Here is a 21,443-nt window from a genome sequence, read left to right as displayed (position 1 = left end):
ATCCCATTTTTTCCAAGCTGAGCACCATACAGAGAACCCATCTCTACAAAAAAAGTACAAAAGTTAGCCAGGTGTGGTGGCGTGTGCCTGCAGTCTCATGTGGGAGGGTCAGTAAGGCAGGAAGGTTGCTTTTGAGCCTTAGAGTTTGAGCCTGTAGTGAACTATGATCCTGCCACTGCATTCCAGCCTGGGCAGGAAAGCGACACCCTGACTCAAAAGTAAACACATATATCTCATTTTTTGCTAGATCCTCACTTTGTAACCTCAAGTTATTTAATCTCCATTGGCCTATTCATTTTTGAAATGGAAGTAATGCTATTGATTCATAATAGAAACATAACTGTTAATACATAAAGCAGCATTTGTGTGATTTAAGAGTAGCATGGGTTTGGAGTGAATCGTGCACTTCCATGATTAGCTCTGTGACCTTGGACAGGTCATTCTTAAGTGTCAGTTTCACCACCTATGAGACAGGGACAATACCCTCTGAGTTTGCTGCGAAAATTAGAAACAGGAAATGTTAATGGTCTGGCCCTCGATAATCCAACAGTTTGTTTTGTTTAACAAGGGGCCAGTGAAGAGAAGAGTCAAAGGGCTTGTCTTTAGAGATTCAAGCCTATTTGTAGAGAAGGAAAGAGGACAAACTAGAAGACAATATGATACAAAATGTCTGTGAGACAGATCACATGTAGTATCATCCTTAGAAAAATGTGGCTACTATGGAATGGTAGCTGAGGGTAAGAGTTTCATGGTAGTTGGGAGATTAAGTAAAAGGTTGAGTTTAGGAGAAAGGCTCCTAGTTAATGGACAGTAAATTATTTCAACTAAAATTTCATTAAAAGGATGTTAGGAAGATTAAATACTATAATTATGCATAGAAATGCGTACTGATTTGCCTGGTACTTGGGTGATACCCAGAATAATTTCTTTCAGTTTCCTAAGTAGGTTCAATATGCCTGACTTGTTTGTGTCTTATTAGATAGATTCTCCTCAAGGGTACAATTTCTTGTTTTCCCTGAAACTCTTTTTTCCTCGTCCTTAAAGTGAATCCCTTATTGAAGAAATGCTAAATTTTCCCACTGCTGCTTATCACATTTGCTCTTCCAAGTACCTATATCCTTTTACTCTAGATTTCTATGTGCCTGCTCAAACAGCAGGAGTCATGACTTTTCTGTAGTATTTCTCCACATACATTTTAGAGTTGTATGGTGTTTACAGCTTGTTTTTTGGTTTAATATATTTTTTTTAATTTTTAGGAACAAGGTCTTACTATGTTGCCAATGCTAGTCTAGAACTCCTGACCTCAAATGGCTCTTGCTTAGTATTTCTTAAATCACTTTTCATGTTTTGACATAGCCTTTGTTTTGTTTTGAGAATATTACTTTTCCAACCAACCATTCTTCTTTCCTTTTTTTTTTTTTTTGAGACAGTCTATGTTGCCCTCGGTAGAGTGCTGTGGTGTCACAGCTCACAGCAACCTCCAGCTCTTGGCAATTCTCCTGCCTCAGCCTCCCAAGTAGCTGGGACTACAGGCACCTGCCACAACAGCTGGCTATTTTTCCTATTGCAGTTTGGCTGGGGCCAGGCTCGAACCCGCCACCCTCAGTACATGGGGCCAGCGCCCTACTCACTGAGCCACAGGCGCCGCCCCAACCATTCTTCTTAAGGACCACAGTTAATGTTGGACATGGATATGCTATAATTAACAATTTCTCAAGTGCTAGCTATTTAGATACTCATCTTTTCATTAATACATGTTCCTCTTTTGCCATCAAGAGAAAACAATATACCTCAGAATTATTTCTTCAGAGCAGAGCTGTCCACCAGAACTTTTTGTAATGATGGAGATGCTGTCTGTCCTGCTCAAGATGAACATTAGCTGTGTGTGGCTAAAGAGCACTTAACATGTGTCTAACACGTAAGTGCTGTGGCTACTCAGGAGGCTCAGGCAGGAGGATCACTTGAGGCCAGGAGTTCCAGGCAGTAGTGCAGTATGATTGAGCCTGTCAATAGCCACTGCACTCCATTATGGGCAACACAGTGAGATCCCTGTTCTCTAAAATCAAAATGTTTATGACAAGAGATGAACTCAATTTTTAGTTAAGTAGCCATCTGTGGTTAGTGACTATTGTATTGGATCACACAGTTCTAGAAACTTAGGAAGGAGTCAGCTGTATGATATTAAGGTGGCTGGTAAGAGGGCTAAGGGGGTGGTAATAGGCCATACTTGGAAGAGCTCTATGACCTAAGAAGTCATAGTCTGCTGAATGGAAAGAAAATTACTTAAACTAGCCAGGCGCGGTGGCTCATGCCTGTAATCCCAGCATTATGGGAAGCTGAGGAGGGAGAACTGCTTGAGCTTAGGAGTTGGAGGTTTGCCTGAGTGACGGTGAGCCCCCGACTCCTAAAAAATGGAAAAACCCAGCCAGGCAATACGCCGAATGCCTGTAATTTCAGAAGCTTCCAGAGACTGAGGCAGCAGGATGCCCACAACCTACAGTCTTGAGGTTGCAGTGAGCTATGACGCCATTGCACTCTGCTCAGGGCATAGGGTGGGACTCTGTCTCAACAACAACAACAACAACAACAACACACACACACACACAGACACAAAGCAAAGAAATTAAAAAAACAAACTAAATTAAAAAAAGAAAATTAAACTAATGAACTAAAAGGCAGACTGCAGCTGAGGGAAAAAACTACTGTAATACCAGGTGTGACTTGTCAGCAGTTGTTTTTTTTTTCTTTTGAGACAGAGTCTCACTTTGTCACCCTTGGTAGAGCGCTGGGATGTCATAGCTCGCAGCAACCTCAAACTCTTGGGCTCAAGCGATTCTCTTGCCTCTGCCTCCCAAGCAGCTGGGACTACAGGCACCCTCCACAACACCTGGCTAGAGACGAGGTCTCGCTCTGGTTCAGGCTGGTCTCCAACTCATGAGCTCAAGCAATTCACCTGCCTCAGCCCCCTCACAGAGTGCTAGGATTACAGGTGGGAGCCACCACCACCCCCGCCAGCATTTACTTTTCTAACACTGAGAAAAATGCATTATTATGAGCTGAACTAACGGTAGGACTGTTGAAATGAGTACCACAGCATGGTCACCTGAATACTTAACCAGATTACATATTCCAACCAAATTATCCTGATGTACTAAACCCTACTACGGTTTTTGAGGCTCAAGAATCTGTTTTGACCCTTCAGGTTATTCTTAGGTGAACTACTGTTTAAGAACTACTCTTGTAGGGTACTAAACACACGGTTCCTACTTCCTAGGAATTTCTGATCAAAGATTTGTAGAATACAAACTCCATGAGGGAAGAGACTGAATTATTCATTCCTTTCCCCAACAGCCGGCACACATTATGTCAACAAGAAGCACTCAGTAAGACTTTTGCTATTAGGTTGACTCTAGTTTCATTATTCCGAAATAGTGCTATTCAAGATTATTCCTAGGTGAGGGAAACTATCCTGAGGAATATGGCCACAGGATCTAGAACAAAACCTGACTAGCATGGTGTTTTCCTTTGTTTTGGTCGAAAGCATTATATAATGTGTTTATGTGCACGTATGTATGTGTGCGCGTCAACTCTGCCATCTCGTTAGTAACTTGCAGGAAAGCAAATAATTTGAATAAAACTTAGTTTTAGGGGAATGAAACTGTCGTAGCCTGTGTAGCCCGATTAAGACCCTAAGCATTACAATCCCCAGGGAAGGAGTAGGTTAAACACGTTCTGACTTAGGCGGAGCGTGGTTTAAGAGAAAGGGTTTGTAGAACTAGCTACTGCTACTTTCCCAATACTATAGGGGACGTAACCTAACAATTGCTTGTTTATCTGAATTCCAATGTAGACGAACTTTGCTTTTACTTGCTAAACCTGGCAACCTAGGGCGGGCCGCTTCCGGCGCCAGGAGACCCCCACAAGCCTCGGCGGGCCCCGCGGAATTCCAGCGTCCGGCCCCGCCCCGCCCCACCCGGCGGCCGGGAACGCGGAAGGGCGCCGGGAAGGCTGGGGAGGGGCGGGCTGTCCGGCGACCCCCACCGCCGCGGGCCGGAGGGTCTCGTCGGCGCGGAGCGGGGCAGAGGAGGCAACCACGGCTCGGCTGTGCGCGTGCGGCCCAGGCAGCCCCGCTCGCGGCGGACGCCCGGGCGCGCGGGTCGGCCGGGAACTCCCGCACCCCCCTTCCGAATTGGACGCGCCGCGCCTTCCGGTGCGCCTGGCGCTCCGCCTCCCCAGGCAGGAAGTGCCGGCGCCACTACTGTCAGGCCGCAGCCCAGAGCGCTCGTCGCCGCTCGTGTCGCTCGTCGCTCCTCTCAGGGCAGCCCGGCTTCTGGTGTTTGGCACCTAGTGAGTTCGGCCCCGCGCGGGACCCTCCTCGGGCTGCGTCTGTCCCCCTGCAGCCCCTTCCTCCGCGTGCTTGTGTCCGGTTGGCGGCAGGACCTGTCAGGATGCCCACCAAGTGGACGCAGGGCCGGAGAGGAAGGGAGGGGGGTCAGCGGGGAGGTCCTGGCTTGGAAGGGGGGGCGGAAAGCCGCAGGGCGGGGGAAGCGGGGCTGGGGAGACTCCCTGCCGGGAGAGATGGCCGGGTCCCCGGGTCCCCGGCAGTGCGTGGGCCGGCTCTGCGTCACTTGGATGACTTCACACACCTGGGACCGCCCGGCAACCCCGCTGCCAGCGCCTGACCCCTGCCCCGCCGCGGGCCCAGGCAGTCGAGTAGGGCCAGCGGGGCGTATCCGTGTGGAGCGGGGGCTGGATGCCGTGTGACATGTTAGTGTCCAAGTTAGCTGTTAGCGAGCCTGTAACCAGAGTGTATGGTTAGTACAGGCAGAAGTATCAATTTCCATAGGAGTTGTAACTCTCCACTGTAAGCTTGAATCTTGTAAAGATTTAGTTCATTCATGTTGATTAAAGAAAGGAGAAGTAACAGAAACCAGGAAAGGCCTCCTTGGAAAAGAATCGTGACTTCATTGAAGGTTTTGGATTCAGCCTTAGGAAGGAAAACTTCATATTTTTGGCTAGATCTGTGATAGGTGGTAACAAGAGCAAAAGTTCAAAAGGTGGGAATTGTGTCGTGTGGAAAGGACACAAGAGGGGAGACCAGCCTGAATGGAACAGGACTAGAATGAATAGCAGTTGAAAATAAGGGTATGTAATTGGGACCTTTTTGTGGATGTCTTGAAGACTTGTGGAGAAAGAAAAGATGATACAAGAGGCTTTAGAGAATCGTTTTGGATTCTCCACTAAGGGAGTATAATACGAAGAAAGAGGTGTTTAGAGAATTAGCGCGACAGCTTTTCTTTAAGATGGATTTGGAAGGGTTTTTGGGTAGGAGAAAAATGATAGCATTTTAGAATTCGGTAGGACTTTGTAGATTATCTTGCAAAAGCCTTTTATTTTATAACTGAGAAAGTGGAATACCAGAGAGGTGAAGTGATTTGCCCCAGGTGGTTGACTCTCCTGGACTTGAAACTAAGTGCACAGCTTTTGGCTTTCAGGCTCTGCTGAAGGAAACTTATTTGACAGCTGACTCAATAGTTATTTATGCTTTAATGAGACTGAGTTTGGATAAGATAAACTGCAACTCTAAAGGGCAGATCCTCAGGTGAGGGTTGCTAACGTTAGGAACAGGGTTTCAAGCTTCAGAGCCTCTAAACGGAGCTAATTTTTACTTTCTCCCAAGATTCAGAGACTCCAGATGTCTAGGGATGAGTTTAATCATACTCTGACAGCACCTACTTGGGATCTTTCTCATTCCACACATAAGCTGTGTGGTGGCATTACTTGCCACAACTAATAATCTACACTTTCATGGTAGAGAATTTTAGCTGCCTATATGCAGGATATTAGGGGCTAGTGGTACAAGCTGTGGAGCTAGGTTTCCTGAGTACAGATCCTGTCTGTAAGCTCTACCATTTTCTAGCTCTGTGGCAAGTTGTTTATCTCTTCCCCCCAATGTTTTCATCCAAGAGAAGAGGGTAACAACTACTGGTATCATAAGATGTTGTAGGATTTAAATGTGTTAATACATGCGAAGTGCTTAGACCAGTACCTGGCACATCTTCAGCCCTTAATTACTGCCCCTGGGTAGTGTTCCTCTTTCCAAGTATAGATCAAGGGGTAGTTGGTGAGTTTCCTTAGGACTCTCCTAGAGACGAGGCCTGAACCATGAGGCCTTGTTTTGGAATTTAGAGAAAAGCCTTGTTTTGGAATTTAGATACAGGACCTCACATAACGAACATATATAATTCTATTTGTGCCAGGAGGGAAGCTTAACCAGTATTTATTAAGGCCCTGCCATGTACAAGGCGCTCCAAAGTCCTCCAATCCAAGGCGGAAAGGCAAAAAGCCATAAAAATATATTTGTAAATGGCATGGCAATGAATAATACTCCGCGATAAAAAGGAATGAACCCCTGGTAAACTCCCTAAGATAAATCTCAAAAACATTATACTGAGTGAGAGAAGTCAAATGTGTATGTAAGAGTACATACTATATAATTCCATTAGTAAGTTCAAAGATAGACAACACAAATCTAGGGCTGATAGAAATCTGAACAATGCTTGCCTATGGGAAAGGGTAATGGACTTGGGGGCATTTTCTGGAAGGATGCTAATGTATGTAATTTGATTGGAGTGATGGTTACAGTGTTTTACAAAAACTAAGATTTGTACATTTTGTTGTATATGAATTTTATTGCAGTGTAACAATGACATGGGCGTTCAGAGAGTGGCAAGTTTATTGCCAACTGGGATGATCATAAAACCTGTAATAGAGAAAGAAATGACAGTATCACATATGTGATAAGTGTAAAATATATATACATTTGGGTGTGGTGGCTCACGCCTGCGATTCCAGCTATTCAGGAGGCTGAACCAGGAGGATTGTTTGAGACCAACCTAGGCAACAGCAATACCTTGCCTATAAAAGAAATTGGGAATTAGCCAGGCACAGTGGGAGGCTGAGATGAGAGGATCGCTGGAGCCCAGGAGTTCAAGGTTTCAGTGAGCTGTGATTGTGTCACTGCACTCCACTCTAGGCAATAGAGTGAGATCTTGTCTTTGGAAAAAAACAAACAAAACAAAACAAAAACAAAACTACAACATATGCAGTACTAGGGGGAAAGCTTACATGGTAAAAAAAATTGTAAAAATTGAGTTTGGTGCTCTAAAAGAAAAACCCATAATAAGTTATGGAACTGACTGCTTTTCAAATTTTGCCTAAATGTGCAGCATAAAAACAATTGTATGTCATTAAGTATATGAGATTAACTTCGTGAAGTATTTTAACTTGATTATATACAAATAACAATCTTTGTGATTGTTATCATCAGGCTTGATGTGTACCCAGTCATTTGATCCCCCCAATTGGAACAGACATTAGTCTTGACCAGGGGTCCTCAAACTTTTTAAACAGGGGGCCAGTTCACTGTCCCTCAGACCATTCGAGGGCCGGACTATAGTTTAAAAAAAAAAACTATGAACAAATTCCTATGCACACTGCACATATCTTATTTTGAAGTAAAAACAAAACAAAAACAAATACAATATTTAAAATGAAGAACAAGTAAAGTTAAATCAACAAACTTACCAGTATTTCAATGGGAACTCTGGGCCTGCTTTTGGCTAATAGATGGTCATTGTCTGGTTCCGTATTTGTCACTGCTAGTCGTAACAAGTGATGCAAGTGTGCATCCGTTGGTGTAGATCTGGTTGGAAATTTCAGATGTTTCATTCTGGAAAAAGTCTGTTTGCAGACATAAGTGCTGCCAAAGATGGTTGCCATTTTGAGTGCATGGTTCCTGAGATTAGGATATGTCTCAGAGGAGAGAGATGCATAGAAATTAGGAAGGCTGCTTGACTGGAATGCGTCTTTCAGAGAGTCACAATTCTGCAGTTCAGCCAGTTCCATTTGGTAAATTGTATCCACATGTTCAATGTCAATAGAAAATGGGTTATGGAAAAGCTGTATGTCCTGTTCATGGAGATGAAGCTCTTTAAATCTAAATTGGAACTCCTTTTGCAAATTTTCCAGTGAATCCACATTTTTTATTTGGGAATGCAACCAGTGGATTTTCCACTAACAGATTTTGAGTTGTGGGGAGATGGCAGAAAATTTCCTTCTTCACTTGTTTGATGAGGAGGCCTAATTTTACTTCAGATACTTTCACATGTGATTGCATATCACAGATGAGCCTCCCCTTTCCTTGAAGTTGCACATTGAAACTGTTGAGTAGCTCTGTTACCTCTGTCAGAAAGGCGAGGTGCCATTTCCATTCTGTATCATTGAGCTCTGGTATTTCTTTGTTTTTTGAAAGCAGAAAAGCTGTAATCTGTGGAAGTAAGTCATAGAAATGTTTCAAAACTCTCCCTCGACTCAGCCAATGGACTTCTGTGTGGTATGGGACGTCTTCACAGGCAACATTTAGCTCAGACAGAAATTCCTGAAATTGTGGTTTAGTGCATTACCTCTAATGAAGTTAACACAAGATAACACAGTTTTCATAACAGAGTCCCACTTCAGTGATTTACTACACGCTTGTTGGTGGATGAGGCAGTGTCTTTCTATTAGATAAGAATGGTTGTGTTTGTACATTTCTTGGTTAATGTGAGCAATTACTCCTTTCTTAGACTCCACCATGCTAGGAGCACCCATCAGTTGTCACACTGGCTAGTTTTGCCCAGTCCAGCTCCAAACTATTCATAGTTTGTCAAACCTTTTCATAAATATCCTCTCCTGTAGTTGTTCCTTTGATGCTTTGCAGTGCAGCAAGCTCTTCTGTGACTTTGAAATAGTCATTCGTCCCACAAATTAAAATTAGAAGTTATGCAGAATCACAAACATCATTACTTTCATCGAGTGCTAAGGAAAAATAGGAAAGTTTTTTTTGCGGAGTTTTGCAAATGCTGATACAAATTCTCTCCCATTTCTTCAATCCTTCATGTAATTGAGGGTCCTGAAAGACTCATTGTACTAAATAAATCAGCCTTGTCTGGACACATCTCTTTGGCAATAGAAAGAAGGCATTCTTCAACAAATTCTCCCTCCACGAATGGTCTGCCAGTGGACGCTATTAGCTTGGCGACTTGAAAACTTGCTCATAGTGATGAAGTATTTAGCCGTTTCTGCTTCACAAAAGTATTTTGCTGAGTTGTCAATGTATATTTCAGTTTTAATATTTTATCTTTTCTCACTTCTCTTACCAAACAATCATATTTATCTTTATGTTGAGTTTGATAGTGTTGATGCAAATTGTATTCTTTGAACACAGACACTATATTCTGGCTTATCAAACACACAGCTCTTTCCTTGTACTGCATGAAAAAGTAATCTTTAAGTCCACTGTTCTTTTAATATCTTATACTCCGAGTCAATTTTTCTCTTTCTTGATATCATTGTTTCCTAGGGATTCCAAATTGCTATTAGTGAAATACATACATACATACATATATATACACAGCGCTCCAAAAACAGTATACCAGCAATAACTTTGCCCACACAGAGACATATAGACTGCACTGCTCATCAATGCAGTCTGAGCAGTGCCCATCAATGCAGTCTGATCGGTGTCCATCATTTCAGCTTTGCCAGTGCCCATATGGTGGAATTCCGCTTTTACCTCAGGCTCACATTGGTGCGGTGCGGGCACAATTACAGAGCCGGTTCCTCCACCACCTTTCCAGTTCACACTACCCTTGCGAACCGCACTGCAATATGTGGACTGTCACAGGAATCTGATCGCATGGGTGAGAAGACTTCCTTTTTTCAGAAGAAAAAAGTCATATGTGCCTTCCCTTTTCCTGCAGTGGAATCTGATCACATGGGTCTTCTCACCCATCTCTGAGCAGTGCGAGTATGGCCATAGCTGAACTCGCACTGCTCAGAGATCGCAACAGTGTGAACCGGGGCTTACACAGCACACAACATACAACATCAGACACAACTGAATAGCAATCAGAATATAAATGCACTTATTGGCAATTGAATTGGGTTTCCTACTCCTCGGCTGTCTGCAGAGCCAGATTAAGTTCCCATGGGGCCCTAGGCAGATTACCAGTTTGGGGCCCCCATGCAATAACACTGAGCACTGACCATTTGCATTAACACTGACCACTGACTGCTGACAGTTTGCATTAATACTGAGCACTAACAATTTGCATTAACACTGAGCGCTTACAATTATCATTACCTCTGAGCTCTGACCATTTGCATTACCTCTTAGCACTGACAATTTGCATTAACACTGAGCACTATTGGCATTATCACTGTGATGCAACTTCCCTAGAAGTTGCAACTAACTAACCAACTTAAAAAAAAAAAAAAAGGCTCTCCTAACTTAAAAAAAAGGCTCTTCTAACTTCAAAAAAAAGGCTCCGAAACCACCCCCAACCAACTAACCAACTTAAAAAAAAAAAAAAAGGCTCTCCTAACTTAAAAAAAAGGCTCTTTTAACTTCAAAAAAAAGGCTCCCCCATCTGCAAAAAAAAGACCTCCTAACTTCAGAAAAAAAAGGCCCCCCCTTAACCACAAGAAAAAGGGCCCTACTAACTGCAAATAAAAAAAAAAAAAATAGAACATCTGACTTCAAAAAAAAAAAAAAATCTTGTTCTTTCCTTGGTCCTTAGGCAGCAGCAGGCTTTGCACAGGCAACCTGGTGACTCCTCCGATTACAGCAGAGACTGAGAGGAGGAGTCGAGAGACAGAGAGAAGGAGTAGAGTTGGAGAGTGTGGGGCACATTCCACACATGCGCACTGCAGCCCAGGATGAGTGGGCTGCTAAGCAGGATGGCAAAAACACCCTGCGGGGAGAGACATAGAAGGAGCAGAGTTGGAGAGTTGGCACACATTCCACACATGCGCACTGCAGCCCGGACAAGTCGGCTGCTAAGTGGGACAGGCAGGGCAGCAAAAATACCCAGCGGGCCCGGACAAGTCAGCTGCTAAGCAGGACAGGCAGCTGTGGCAAAAACACCAGGCAGGCCAGATAAATAAATGTCCTCGGCAGGCCGCATGTGGCCCGTAGGCCGTAGTTTGAGGACCCCTGGTCTTGACTGTAGTAGTAACAGTGGGAATCTGTGAGAAATTTCTGAGGATTCTGATAGACCTTGGTGAAGATGAGATTGAATCAAAAGTGGCCTTACATTTTAGTTTTAGCCTAACAACTGCTCTCTGTGTGAGTTCATTCACTCTCAGGGTCTCACCTTGTGCCACTGCTTGCCAATCAGCCTTGCTGAATAAGACCCCCAAGTATCCTGTCCTCCTGGTATCACTTGGATATAACTTGAATTCTTTATCATCCCTTTGCTCACAAAACCAACTCCTTGTTCTACCCTCCCAGTTACCTTTTTTTTGAGTGGTACCTCTTTGCTACCAGTTTTAAAATCAGTACTAAAGATAAGCACATTTAAGGGCTGAGCTTTGAGGGAAAATCCAATTAGGAAGTAAGAAGAACTAGCAAATCAGAGGAATTCATCCAGGGAAATAGTGACTATGGGAATGTTGAGGAAGGGTGACTCAGAAATTGAATAGAAGGTGTTAAAATTTTCTAACCAGAAATAGAAAATTCCCTATCCATTACAAACTTGACTGTGGTCCCTTTGAACTTTCTAAATTTCTGGGGCTATAATTCTGGAATAAAACATGCCCTATTTTAACATTAAAGAGGTCAAGGAAACTGGCTTTATTAGTGAATTACTCAACAAAACTTAGCACCTTAAAAAGCAATACACAGTTTTCAAGGATCAGGACTAGAGCAGCTTAAGCCGTTGGTTCTGGTTCAGGGTCTGTCTTGAGGTTGCATGTGTGACTGCAATCCTCTGATGCTGGATCAGCCTCCAACATGGCTGACTCATGTGGCCGGCAGATTAACGCTGACTGGTGGCGTAGGCTTTGGTTCCCTGCAACAAGGACCCGTCCATTGGGCTGTGTGAGTCCTCATGACCTGATGATGCTGGTTCCTGCAGATGAGTGATCTAAGAGAGGTCAGGACAGAAGCTGCAGTGCCTATTATGACATAGTCAAGCACAAGCATTTCACAATATCTTATTGGTTACACAGGTCAACGCTTTTCACTGTTGGAGGGAACTGAGAGTTGTTGCAGTCCATGTTGGAACCCAGCTACCACAGTAGTCAAAGGAGCAAGATCCCCAGCTCTCAGGGGCCAGATAACGTAAACTAATGCCAGTTGGGACAGGAGGTGTAGGGAGTAGAGGGGATTGCTTATTAAATACTGGTTATCGATAGGAATTTGGGAATACTGCTGGTCAAGTGATTCCTTATTACACAGGTGTTCAAGATGTCTGAAATTTAGAGTTTTATATAAAATGTTCAGTTTTTTAAAGTGTTGACAAATTAATTGAGTTTTTAAAAAAGGCATTTTTGGCAGCGCCTGTGGCTGAGTGAGTAGGGCGCCGACCCCATATACCGAGGTTGTTGGGTTCAAACCTGGCCCCTGCCAAACTGCAACAAAAAAATAGCTGGGCGTTGTGGCGGGTGCCTGTAGTCTCAGCTACTCGGGAGGCCGAGGCAAGAATCACCTAAGCCCATGAGCAGGAGGTTGCTATGAGCTGTGACGCCACGCCACTCTACCGAGGGCAACAAAGTGAGACTGTCTCTAAAAATAAATAAATAAATAAAAGAGGCATTTTAAAAGGGATGTTGGGGGAAACTAAATAAATCTTTTGGCAAACTGCATGTAGTTTGGTAGCTGCCAGGTTGTCACTGCTGACCTACTTGACACTTATTTTATGGAGGAGGAAAGCAGGCCCAAGAATGCTACAGTGATAAAAGGTCATCCAACTTGTGATCACAGAACTGGAATTAGAATCCAGGCCTCCAACATCTCCATTAAACGATAATGACCAGCTTTTAAAAACTAAGGGGAATAAAAATAAAAAACCCTAAGGGGAAGTAGATGCATGCACAGCCAGTGTGATTTAAGTGGTTAACTTAGATGTAAGTGGCTCTTTACCTTTACTGTGTGTTGGAATCCCTGGTGCTTTTTTTTTGCAGTTTTTGGCCGGGACTGGGTTTGAACCCACCACCTCTGGCATATGGGGCCAGCACCCTACTCCTTTGAGCCACAGGTGCTGCTCCCCTGGTGCATTTTTAAAAAATACATATATGTAGGTGCTGCTTCCAGATACTCAGTTTCTGTTAGGCTAGACTAGGACGCAGGCATCAGTTTTTTTTTTTTTTTTTTTTTGTAGAGACAGAGTCTCACTGTACCGCCCTCAGTAGAGTGCCGTGGCGTCACACGGCTCACAGCAACCTCCAACTCTTGGGCCCACGCGATTCTCTTGCCTCAGCCTCCCGAGCAGCTGGGACTATAGGCTCCCGCCACAACGCCCGGCTATTTTTTGGTTGCAGTTTGGCCAGGGCTGGGTCTGAACCCACCACCATCTGCACATGGGGCCGGCACCCTACTCACTGAGCCACAGGTGCCGCCCCGGGCATCAGTTTTTTAAAACTTTTGAGGTGATTCTAATGTGTAGCCAAGATTGAAACCAGAAAATAAACTGTTCTGAGCAACATATTTACTTGCTATATAGCTATATATAACTAGTTGCCATAAGATACTTTAAAGGAAGAAGCCTCAAGGGAGTGTTGAGGAAGTCGTAGGTAGCTGACAGAATATGCTCTCTGAGCATCTTTCTTGGGTATTCAGTAAAGTTCACAGACAATTTCTGCTCATTATCGATTATGGTATCCATGTATTGATTTGTTTATCAGTGCTGCAGGTGACTTGCAAACATTAGATCATCCACTAACTGTACTGACACCATAACCACCCGTATTATACCATACAGTAGTCTCCCGTGCCCACTGTTTTGCTTTCTGTATCTCAGTTACCTGTAGTCAGCCGCAATCTGAATATAGGTGAGTACAGTACAATGAGATGTTTTGAGAGCCACAGTCACATAACTTTTATTACAGTATATTGTTATAATTCTGTTTTATTATCAGTTATTATCTCTTACTGTGCCTAATTTATAAATTAAACTTCATCATAGGTATATATAAATAGGAAAAAAAAAAAGCTTTCAGCTTTGTTGTCCCAAGACCACTCTCAGGTTTGAAAATTTGCTAGGGCTCATGGAATTTACCAGTAACTTTTAAACTTACAGATATCGTGTAGTCTGTGGGCTTTCAGAGGTGGTATGTAGCTAGCAATGGCGGAGCTGAGATTTGAGCCTCAGGACAACAAAGCTGATAGCATTTTTGTTTTATTTTATTTAATTAATTTATTTATGTGCCTGATTTAAAACTTAAAAAATGAAATAAAAGATGTCCATTCTGTTTGACATTTAAATTATTGATGGCTGTCAGAACCATGCTGGAGGCTACCACCAAAGCTGTATTACAGAGACTCAAGGAGTGATTGGGAAGAAGAGAAAATGGAATTAGTTCATTATGAGACTGCTATTCTGAAAGTTTTGTCAAGGAAAAGGGGAAATGGAGGTATAACTAGAAGGTATAGCTAGAAGGGATGCAAGGTGAGAGATTTTGACAATACTTTTAAAGATGAGCGCTTTTTGAACATGTACTGTGTACCATATGCTGACTATACAAGCCTTTTCATGTATGTTCTCTTTTAATTCTGACCTTGGGTTGAAGTAGCTAACGTGTTTTACTGATGATAAACTGAGGCTCAGAGAGGTTATGTTACAGTGGTAGTAAAATGCAAATTAATAAGAGTACCTATTGTAGAGGTTGTTATAAGGATTGAGACGATCCTTACACATATAACTTTGGAGCCTTTCTCTTTGGGGGAGCCCCGTGTCGTTATAATAGTGTTTGGCACAGACCAAGTACTCCATAAGTGTTAGCTACTGTTAGGTGTTTTAAATTAATTCCCACTTAATAAAAATTGATTTTTTTAGGGGGAAAGTACCATCAACAAGTTCTACCCTGTTTCTTAATTCTTTTAAAATTGTGCTTCCCTCCCCTCCCAGCCATTTAATTGTCACTTTGAAACTAAAGTGTAGATGTGTATTTACTCCTATCTAATTGAAGTAATAATTCCATATTAAACTATTTTACTCACTAACTTCAGGTGTTAGATAACTCTCTTTTGCTTTAAGTTTTATGCATTCTTTGTTCTTCCATATTCTTTTTTTAACTCCAGAATTAAACAGCCACCATGTCAAGCAAAAAGGCAAAGACCAAGACCACCAAGAAGCGCCCTCAGCGTGCAACATCCAACGTATTTGCCATGTTTGACCAGTCACAGATTCAGGAGTTCAAGGAGGCCTTCAACATGATTGATCAGAACAGAGATGGTTTCATTGACAAGGAAGATTTGCATGATATGCTTGCCTCACTGGGTAGACTTTTAGCTTCTTTATATGCCTTTTCCCCAAAATAATAATTCAGCTTGTTATGAATCACTTTTTGTGGGATGTGCAAATATTTTTCTTTTCTAAACAGGCTTCTTAAGAGATTTCTGGATATAAACAGTGCTGTATTTTGTGATATTTATAATACTTAACTTGTTCAAAATAAGCTCCCAATTCTAAACCAACCTAATAGGTTTTGTTTTGTTTTTTGAAACAGAGTCTCACTATGTTGCCCTCAGTAGAGTGCTGTGGCAGCACAGCTCACAGCAACCTCAAATTCTTGGGCTCATGCAAGTCTCTTCCCTCAGCCTCCCAAGTAGCTGGGACTATAGGTGCCCACCAGAATGCCCGGCTATTTTATGGTTGCAGTTGTTATTGTTGTTTTAGCTGGCCCAGGCTGGGCTCAAACGCACCAGCCTCACTGTATGTGGCTGGTGCCCTACTCACTGAGCTATGGACACCAAGACTGTTTTGTTTTGAGACAGAGTCTTACTATGTCACCCTCAGTAGAGTGCCATAGCCTCACAGCTCACGGCAACCTCCAACTCTTGGGCTTAAGCAATTCTCCTGCCTCAGCTCCCAAGTAGCTGGGTCTACAGGCACCTGCCACAACGCCCGGCTATTTGTTGATGGTTGTTGTAATAGTTGTCATTGTTGTTTAATTGGCCCTGGCTGGATTTGAACCTGTCAGCCCTGGTGTATGTGGCTGGTGCCGTAATCACTGAGCTATAGCCTCAAGTGATATAAATTTTATATATGTTTATATATCCAAGCCTCAAGTGATGTAAATTTTAAAAATGTGTTTCCTAGTATGACAGTGGCAAAGTATTTATTGAAATTAGTTCTTTGTCCTTAAATGTTAAACTGTGAATTCTTACAGGGAAGAATCCCACTGATGCATACCTTGAAGCCATGATGAATGAGGCTCCAGGCCCCATCAATTTCACCATGTTCCTCACCATGTTTGGTGAGAAGTTAAATGGCACAGATCCAGAAGATGTCATCAGAAATGCCTTTGCCTGCTTTGATGAAGAAGCAACAGGTGAGTGTCGTTTGTTTTTTTATGCCCAGCCTCATTCCAGACTCTATAAAGCACTTCTCTAAAACATATCTGAAGATTTTGGGGTTTTTTGTTTGTTCAACCCTTTTTTTTTTTCTCTGTGGTACATTGGAAGAATAAGAGTTGTCTTGGGCAACACATTAAATATATAACACTAACAAAAGCTGATTAGCAACAAAAAGGTCCACGTATACTTTTTGTGATCTCAAACACCACAGATAAGCAAAAAAATTCCTCACAAAGTCAGCATGTGACCTGCGGGTTGCAGTTTGGAGACCCTTGCTAGACAGTATTTAAGGTTAATTTTGTAAGCGTATAATCTGTTTCTGAGCTTTTATTTTTTAATTAATTAATTTTTTTGAGACAATGTCTCACTCACTTGCCCTGGGGTTGAGTGCGGTGGCTTCATAGGTCGCAGCAACTTCAAACTCTTGGGCTCAAGTGATCCTCTTTATCTCAGCCTCTCAAGTAGGTGGGACTATAGGTGTCCACTATCTTTTCTGTTTTTAGGAGAGACAGGATCTTGCTTTGCTCAGGCTGGTCTCGAATTCTTGAGTTCAGGCAATTCCTGTGCCTCAGCCTCCCAGAGGCTAGGATTACAGGCGTAAGCCTCAGAAACACCTGGCCTGTTTATGAGCTTTTGAAATGATTTGCTCTAAAATTAATAAAAAGTTATAAAAGTAATTAGAAAACATAGTGATCTAGTTACATATTGTCTTAGTTTGTTGATTTATTTCATTCATGTAGATACGGATATTCTGAAATATTATGTAAGATTGATTGGGTTTAGAAATGAACCATTAAATTGCCAGAAAGTCTATTCACGGCTCCTTTCTTTCTATTGGTATCCAGGCACCATTCAGGAAGATTACCTGAGAGAGCTGCTGACAACCATGGGAGATCGGTTTACAGATGAGGAAGTGGATGAGCTGTACAGAGAAGCACCTATTGACAAAAAGGGGAACTTCAATTACATTGAGTTCACGCGCATCCTTAAACATGGAGCAAAAGACAAAGACGACTGAAGGAACTGTAGCTGAAACCTTCCACTTGCATTGTTCTGCTCTTTCACTTCTCAGACATTTCCCCCACCCTCATAGAACCTTTTGCATGCAACTTAATTTCACAGCTTTGCCTTGTTTTTTTTCTCCGAAGTATTTATTCCAAACCTTTCTGTCACTTAGCACTTGTATAATCAGACTGGAAATGGGGATAAGGTTGTAAATTGTATTGAAAAAGAGAGTGAGAATAAAAATCAACAAATGTGAAAGCCCAGGAAAATATATCCGTATTTCTGGTTTTGCTGGATTTTTACATTTTTATATAATAAAAATGCTATTTTGAAACAAAAATTATGCTGACTCAAATGCAATGTAATGACAAACTAAATAAATGAGTGGTAGTTGGGGATAGTCCTTTTTTAGGTTTTCAGCTTCATATAATTTCAGACTTACTGGCAAAATTGATTATTCACTTACATGGGATGGGGTTCTTCAGAACTTTTGAGTATATTTTAACATCAATAGGCAGTAAAACTATTTTGGCTTTTTTCTTTCATGCTTCTAGTCAGATATTTAGACTTTTTTTTTGTAGTTTTGGCCAGGTCCGGGTTTGAACCCACCACCCCTGGTGTATGGGGCTGGCGCCCTGCTCCTTGAGCCACAAGTGCCACCCATAGACTTTTTTTTTTTTTTTTGAAGGAGATTCTTACTCTGTGGCCCTGCATAGAGTGCTGTGGTGTCAGCTCACTGCAACTCTAGGGCTCTTAACGATCCTCTTGCCTCAGTTTTTCTTTTCTTTTTTGTTTTTTTTAGTAGTGGTAGTGTCTTGTTCTTACTCAGGCTGGTCTGGAACTCCTGAGCTCAAGCAATCCACCTGCCTCAGCCTCCCAGAGTGCCAGGATTATAGGCATGAGCCACTGCACCTGGTCAGATATTTAAACTATTAAATGATACCTATAGATGTACCTGAGAAAACATTGAACATCTAAGATTCTAAGAAGATGAGGCGACATTCTGGAGAAAAGAGTAGTAATGGAACATTCACAGCGTATGGACACAATTTTCAGTACCCAATAACCTTATGAAGTAGGTTTTTATTAGCCCTGTATTTCAAGTGGGAGAACTGAGCTCAGAGTAGTGATCAGTCACTCTGAGTGAGAGAATTCCAACCTAAGGCGCCTAATTCTAGTAACCATGATTCTGTCTCTAAAAACCCCAAATGTCTAAAAGAGTCACGATATTCCCATTACATTATAACATGATGCTGTAGTTATTATTGAAATTTAAAGCATTCTTGGGGCAGTTGACTGTCTGAACAATTTTGGAAAATTGTATCCATAGTAAAAAATAGAAGACAAAATATTATAAGCAATGCTGTTGTGTGTTTGAAGACAGTTCATACAATATAGAACAGGAAGGACAAAGACAAGGTTGCTTGCTGTAAACTCATTTAAAATCCTTAAGGCCAAGCAATATGAGAACTAAAAAGTCTGAAAAACAAAAAAATCCATTTAAATAAAGTTGCCCAACACTGTTCAACACCTATTCCCCCTCAAAAGTATTGTAAAGCTGCTTTATCTGTTTGATATCAATGCATTTATTTGTTTAATATTTGTGCTTTAGGCAAATCTGGTCACTTGGCTGTCACCTAATTTGTCCTGGCTTCCTTTACATCATCTTTAAAATGGACCAGCTTAACTCCCAGGGTCTCTGGTGTGCAGATCACATGAGCCCTCAAGGTATTATTATTCCTATATTTTATTGATACAGGACTGGCCTTTGACATGGGACTGGCCTTGGAGGGAGGTATTTTTATTATCCCTGTTTCACAGCGGAAACACGGGGAGCAGAGAAAGAACTCCCCAAGGTTATACACTGGGCAGTGGGGCCATCATCTCAGCCCAAGCATCTGAAGCTCCTGTCCACAAGTACCTTTCCCACTCAGAAGCTTAGTCACCGTGAAGTGTCTGAAAACCAAACAAAATCGCTAAGGAAAGGGGAAAATACAGTGGGATAATGATGATCATTACTAAAGCACTGCTCATCACTCACCTGTTGTGGGCACTATGAGCTATGGGGGGGGTCGTTGGAGGGCAGGACAGACAAGGACGCCACCCCCGTGGGGCTGCATTCTCAGGTGTGTGACAATCTACACTGTGTTGGTCCTGTGTGGACGGGCAGCACGCGTGGCAGAGGGTGGCCAGGAAGCCTCTGAGAGGTGATGTGAAGCTGATATCCAAACAACTAAAAGAGGATTCTCATGTGAAGATGAGGCTGTTGCTGTCCACTGAATGGCGACAGTTCTCCCCGAGGCATGTGAAGCAGGGACATTGGAAAAGCCAAGAATGATGCTGGCACAGGGACGGTATTGGCTGCAGGGTCCAAGTGGAAAATCACAGGACTACAGGCAGGAAAGAAGCATGACTTATTTTTAAAAACTCAGAGTCACTGCTGTGTATAGAATTGAGGGGAAGACCAGAAGCAAGACCAGGTGGGAGGCTGTCACCTCATCCAAACCAGGAGCTGAGCGCAGCTCCGACTCAGGTAAAGGGGGAGGTGCCATAAAATGCCTTTCTCCCCCCTGACTCTGCTGTGTTACATCTCTGGCATAATTGTAACTGCATTTATTCATCAGCTCTGCTTAAAGCCAGATCTGAAAAGTTTTGCAGATTAAAAACCAAAACAAAAAAATCTTAGTTTTTAAAATCCCTATGTTTATTTGACACATACTGTTCTGTTTCATCTGCTTTATCTGTAAAGAGCATTGTGGAATCTAGTACTGTGAGGCACCTGGGCCAAGATCTGGTTTCTCTTCAGTGTCTAATAGATACTCTTAGTGATGATGATGAAAGTTCTCTTTAATATCTTTCTCTTCTGAACACCACATAGTGAGGATCTACGTTGACAGTTGATCCCATGGCCATCACAGTGTGTGTGTGTGTGTGTGTGTGTGTGTGTGTGTGTGTGTGTGATCATAGTTAAAAATCTGTACTGTTTACTATGTTCTAAACATGAGACTGGCCTTGGAGGGAGGTATTTTTATTATCCCTGTTTCACAGTGGAAACACGAAGGAGCAGAGAAAGAACTCCCCAAGGTTACACACTGGGTAGTGGGGCCATCATTTCAGCCCAAGCAGCTGAGCTCCCAGGAAAATCATTGTGGAAACAACACCACTAACAGTTGCAGAGCAGTTTTTAAAGCATCCATCACTGGGCGTAACCCTCAGAACTCTAGGAGGTGGACAAGTAGGCATTGATACCTTATTTTGCAGGTGAGAATACTGAATACGGAAGTTACCAGACTAGATGATGTCTAGTTTCTGAGCTTTCTGACCAAGGGAGGGTGCTTCTCATTAAACCCATAATTTCCTAATTAATTAGTACCTGTAGCCTAATGAGAATGTCTTACAATCAATATATATATTTAATACTGACGATCCTGAAAAGTAGGAATTCTGTCAATGTTGCATCTTAAACCTGATAGGTCTGGGCGGTGCCTGTAGCTCAGTGAGTAGGGTGCAGGCCACATACACCAAGGCCAGTGGGTTCAAATCCAGCCTGGGCCAGCTAAAACAACAATGACAACTGCCACAATGACAAAAAAAATAAATAACTGTAACAACAACAACAAAATAGCCGGGCATTGTGGCAGTGCCTGTAGTCCCAGCTACTTGGGAGGCTGAGACAAGAGAATCTCTTGAGCCCAAGAATTTAAGATTGCTGTGAGCTGTGATGCCATAACACTCTAACCAGGGTGACAGTTTGAGACTCTGTCTCAAAAAAAAAAAAGGCTTGGCACATGTAGCTAAGTGGCTTAAGGTGCCAGTCACATACACCAGAGTTGGCAGATTCGAACCCAGCCCAGGCCTGCCGAATGACAATGACAACTACAAACAAAAAATAGCTGGGCGTTGTGGTGGTTGCCTGTAGTCCCAGCTACTTGGGACTAAGAGAATTGCTTAGGCCCAAGAATTTGAGGTTGCTGTGAGCCATGTCTCCACTGCACTCTACCGAGGGCCACATACCAAGACTCTCTCAAAAAACCAA

General features: G+C 42.7%; 1 protein-coding gene across 2 annotated transcripts; it reads left to right on the top strand.

The window, feature by feature from the left end:
- Positions 1–4,190: 4,190 nt before the first annotated feature.
- On the top strand, positions 4,191–17,741 carry LOC128572010 (myosin regulatory light chain 12B). 2 transcript variants are annotated; one of them, XM_053571907.1, is made up of 4 exons: positions 4,191–4,347; positions 15,125–15,323; positions 16,216–16,377; positions 17,248–17,741. In XM_053571907.1, the coding sequence occupies exons 2-4, from the start codon at positions 15,140–15,142 to the stop codon at positions 17,418–17,420; spliced, it is 519 nt and encodes a 172-aa protein (XP_053427882.1). In that variant the 5' UTR covers positions 4,191–4,347; positions 15,125–15,139; the 3' UTR covers positions 17,421–17,741. The 2 variants fall into 2 exon arrangements, with proteins under 2 accessions (XP_053427882.1, XP_053427883.1); XM_053571908.1 differs by lacking the exon at positions 4,191–4,347 and having other exon boundaries at positions 15,123–15,323.
- Positions 17,742–21,443: the final 3,702 nt, after the last annotated feature.

This window comes from Nycticebus coucang, chromosome 19, assembly GCF_027406575.1.
Source record: "Nycticebus coucang isolate mNycCou1 chromosome 19, mNycCou1.pri, whole genome shotgun sequence".
Lineage (NCBI taxonomy): Eukaryota > Metazoa > Chordata > Mammalia > Primates > Lorisidae > Nycticebus > Nycticebus coucang.
This window is presented reverse-complemented; position numbering and strand designations above follow the sequence as displayed.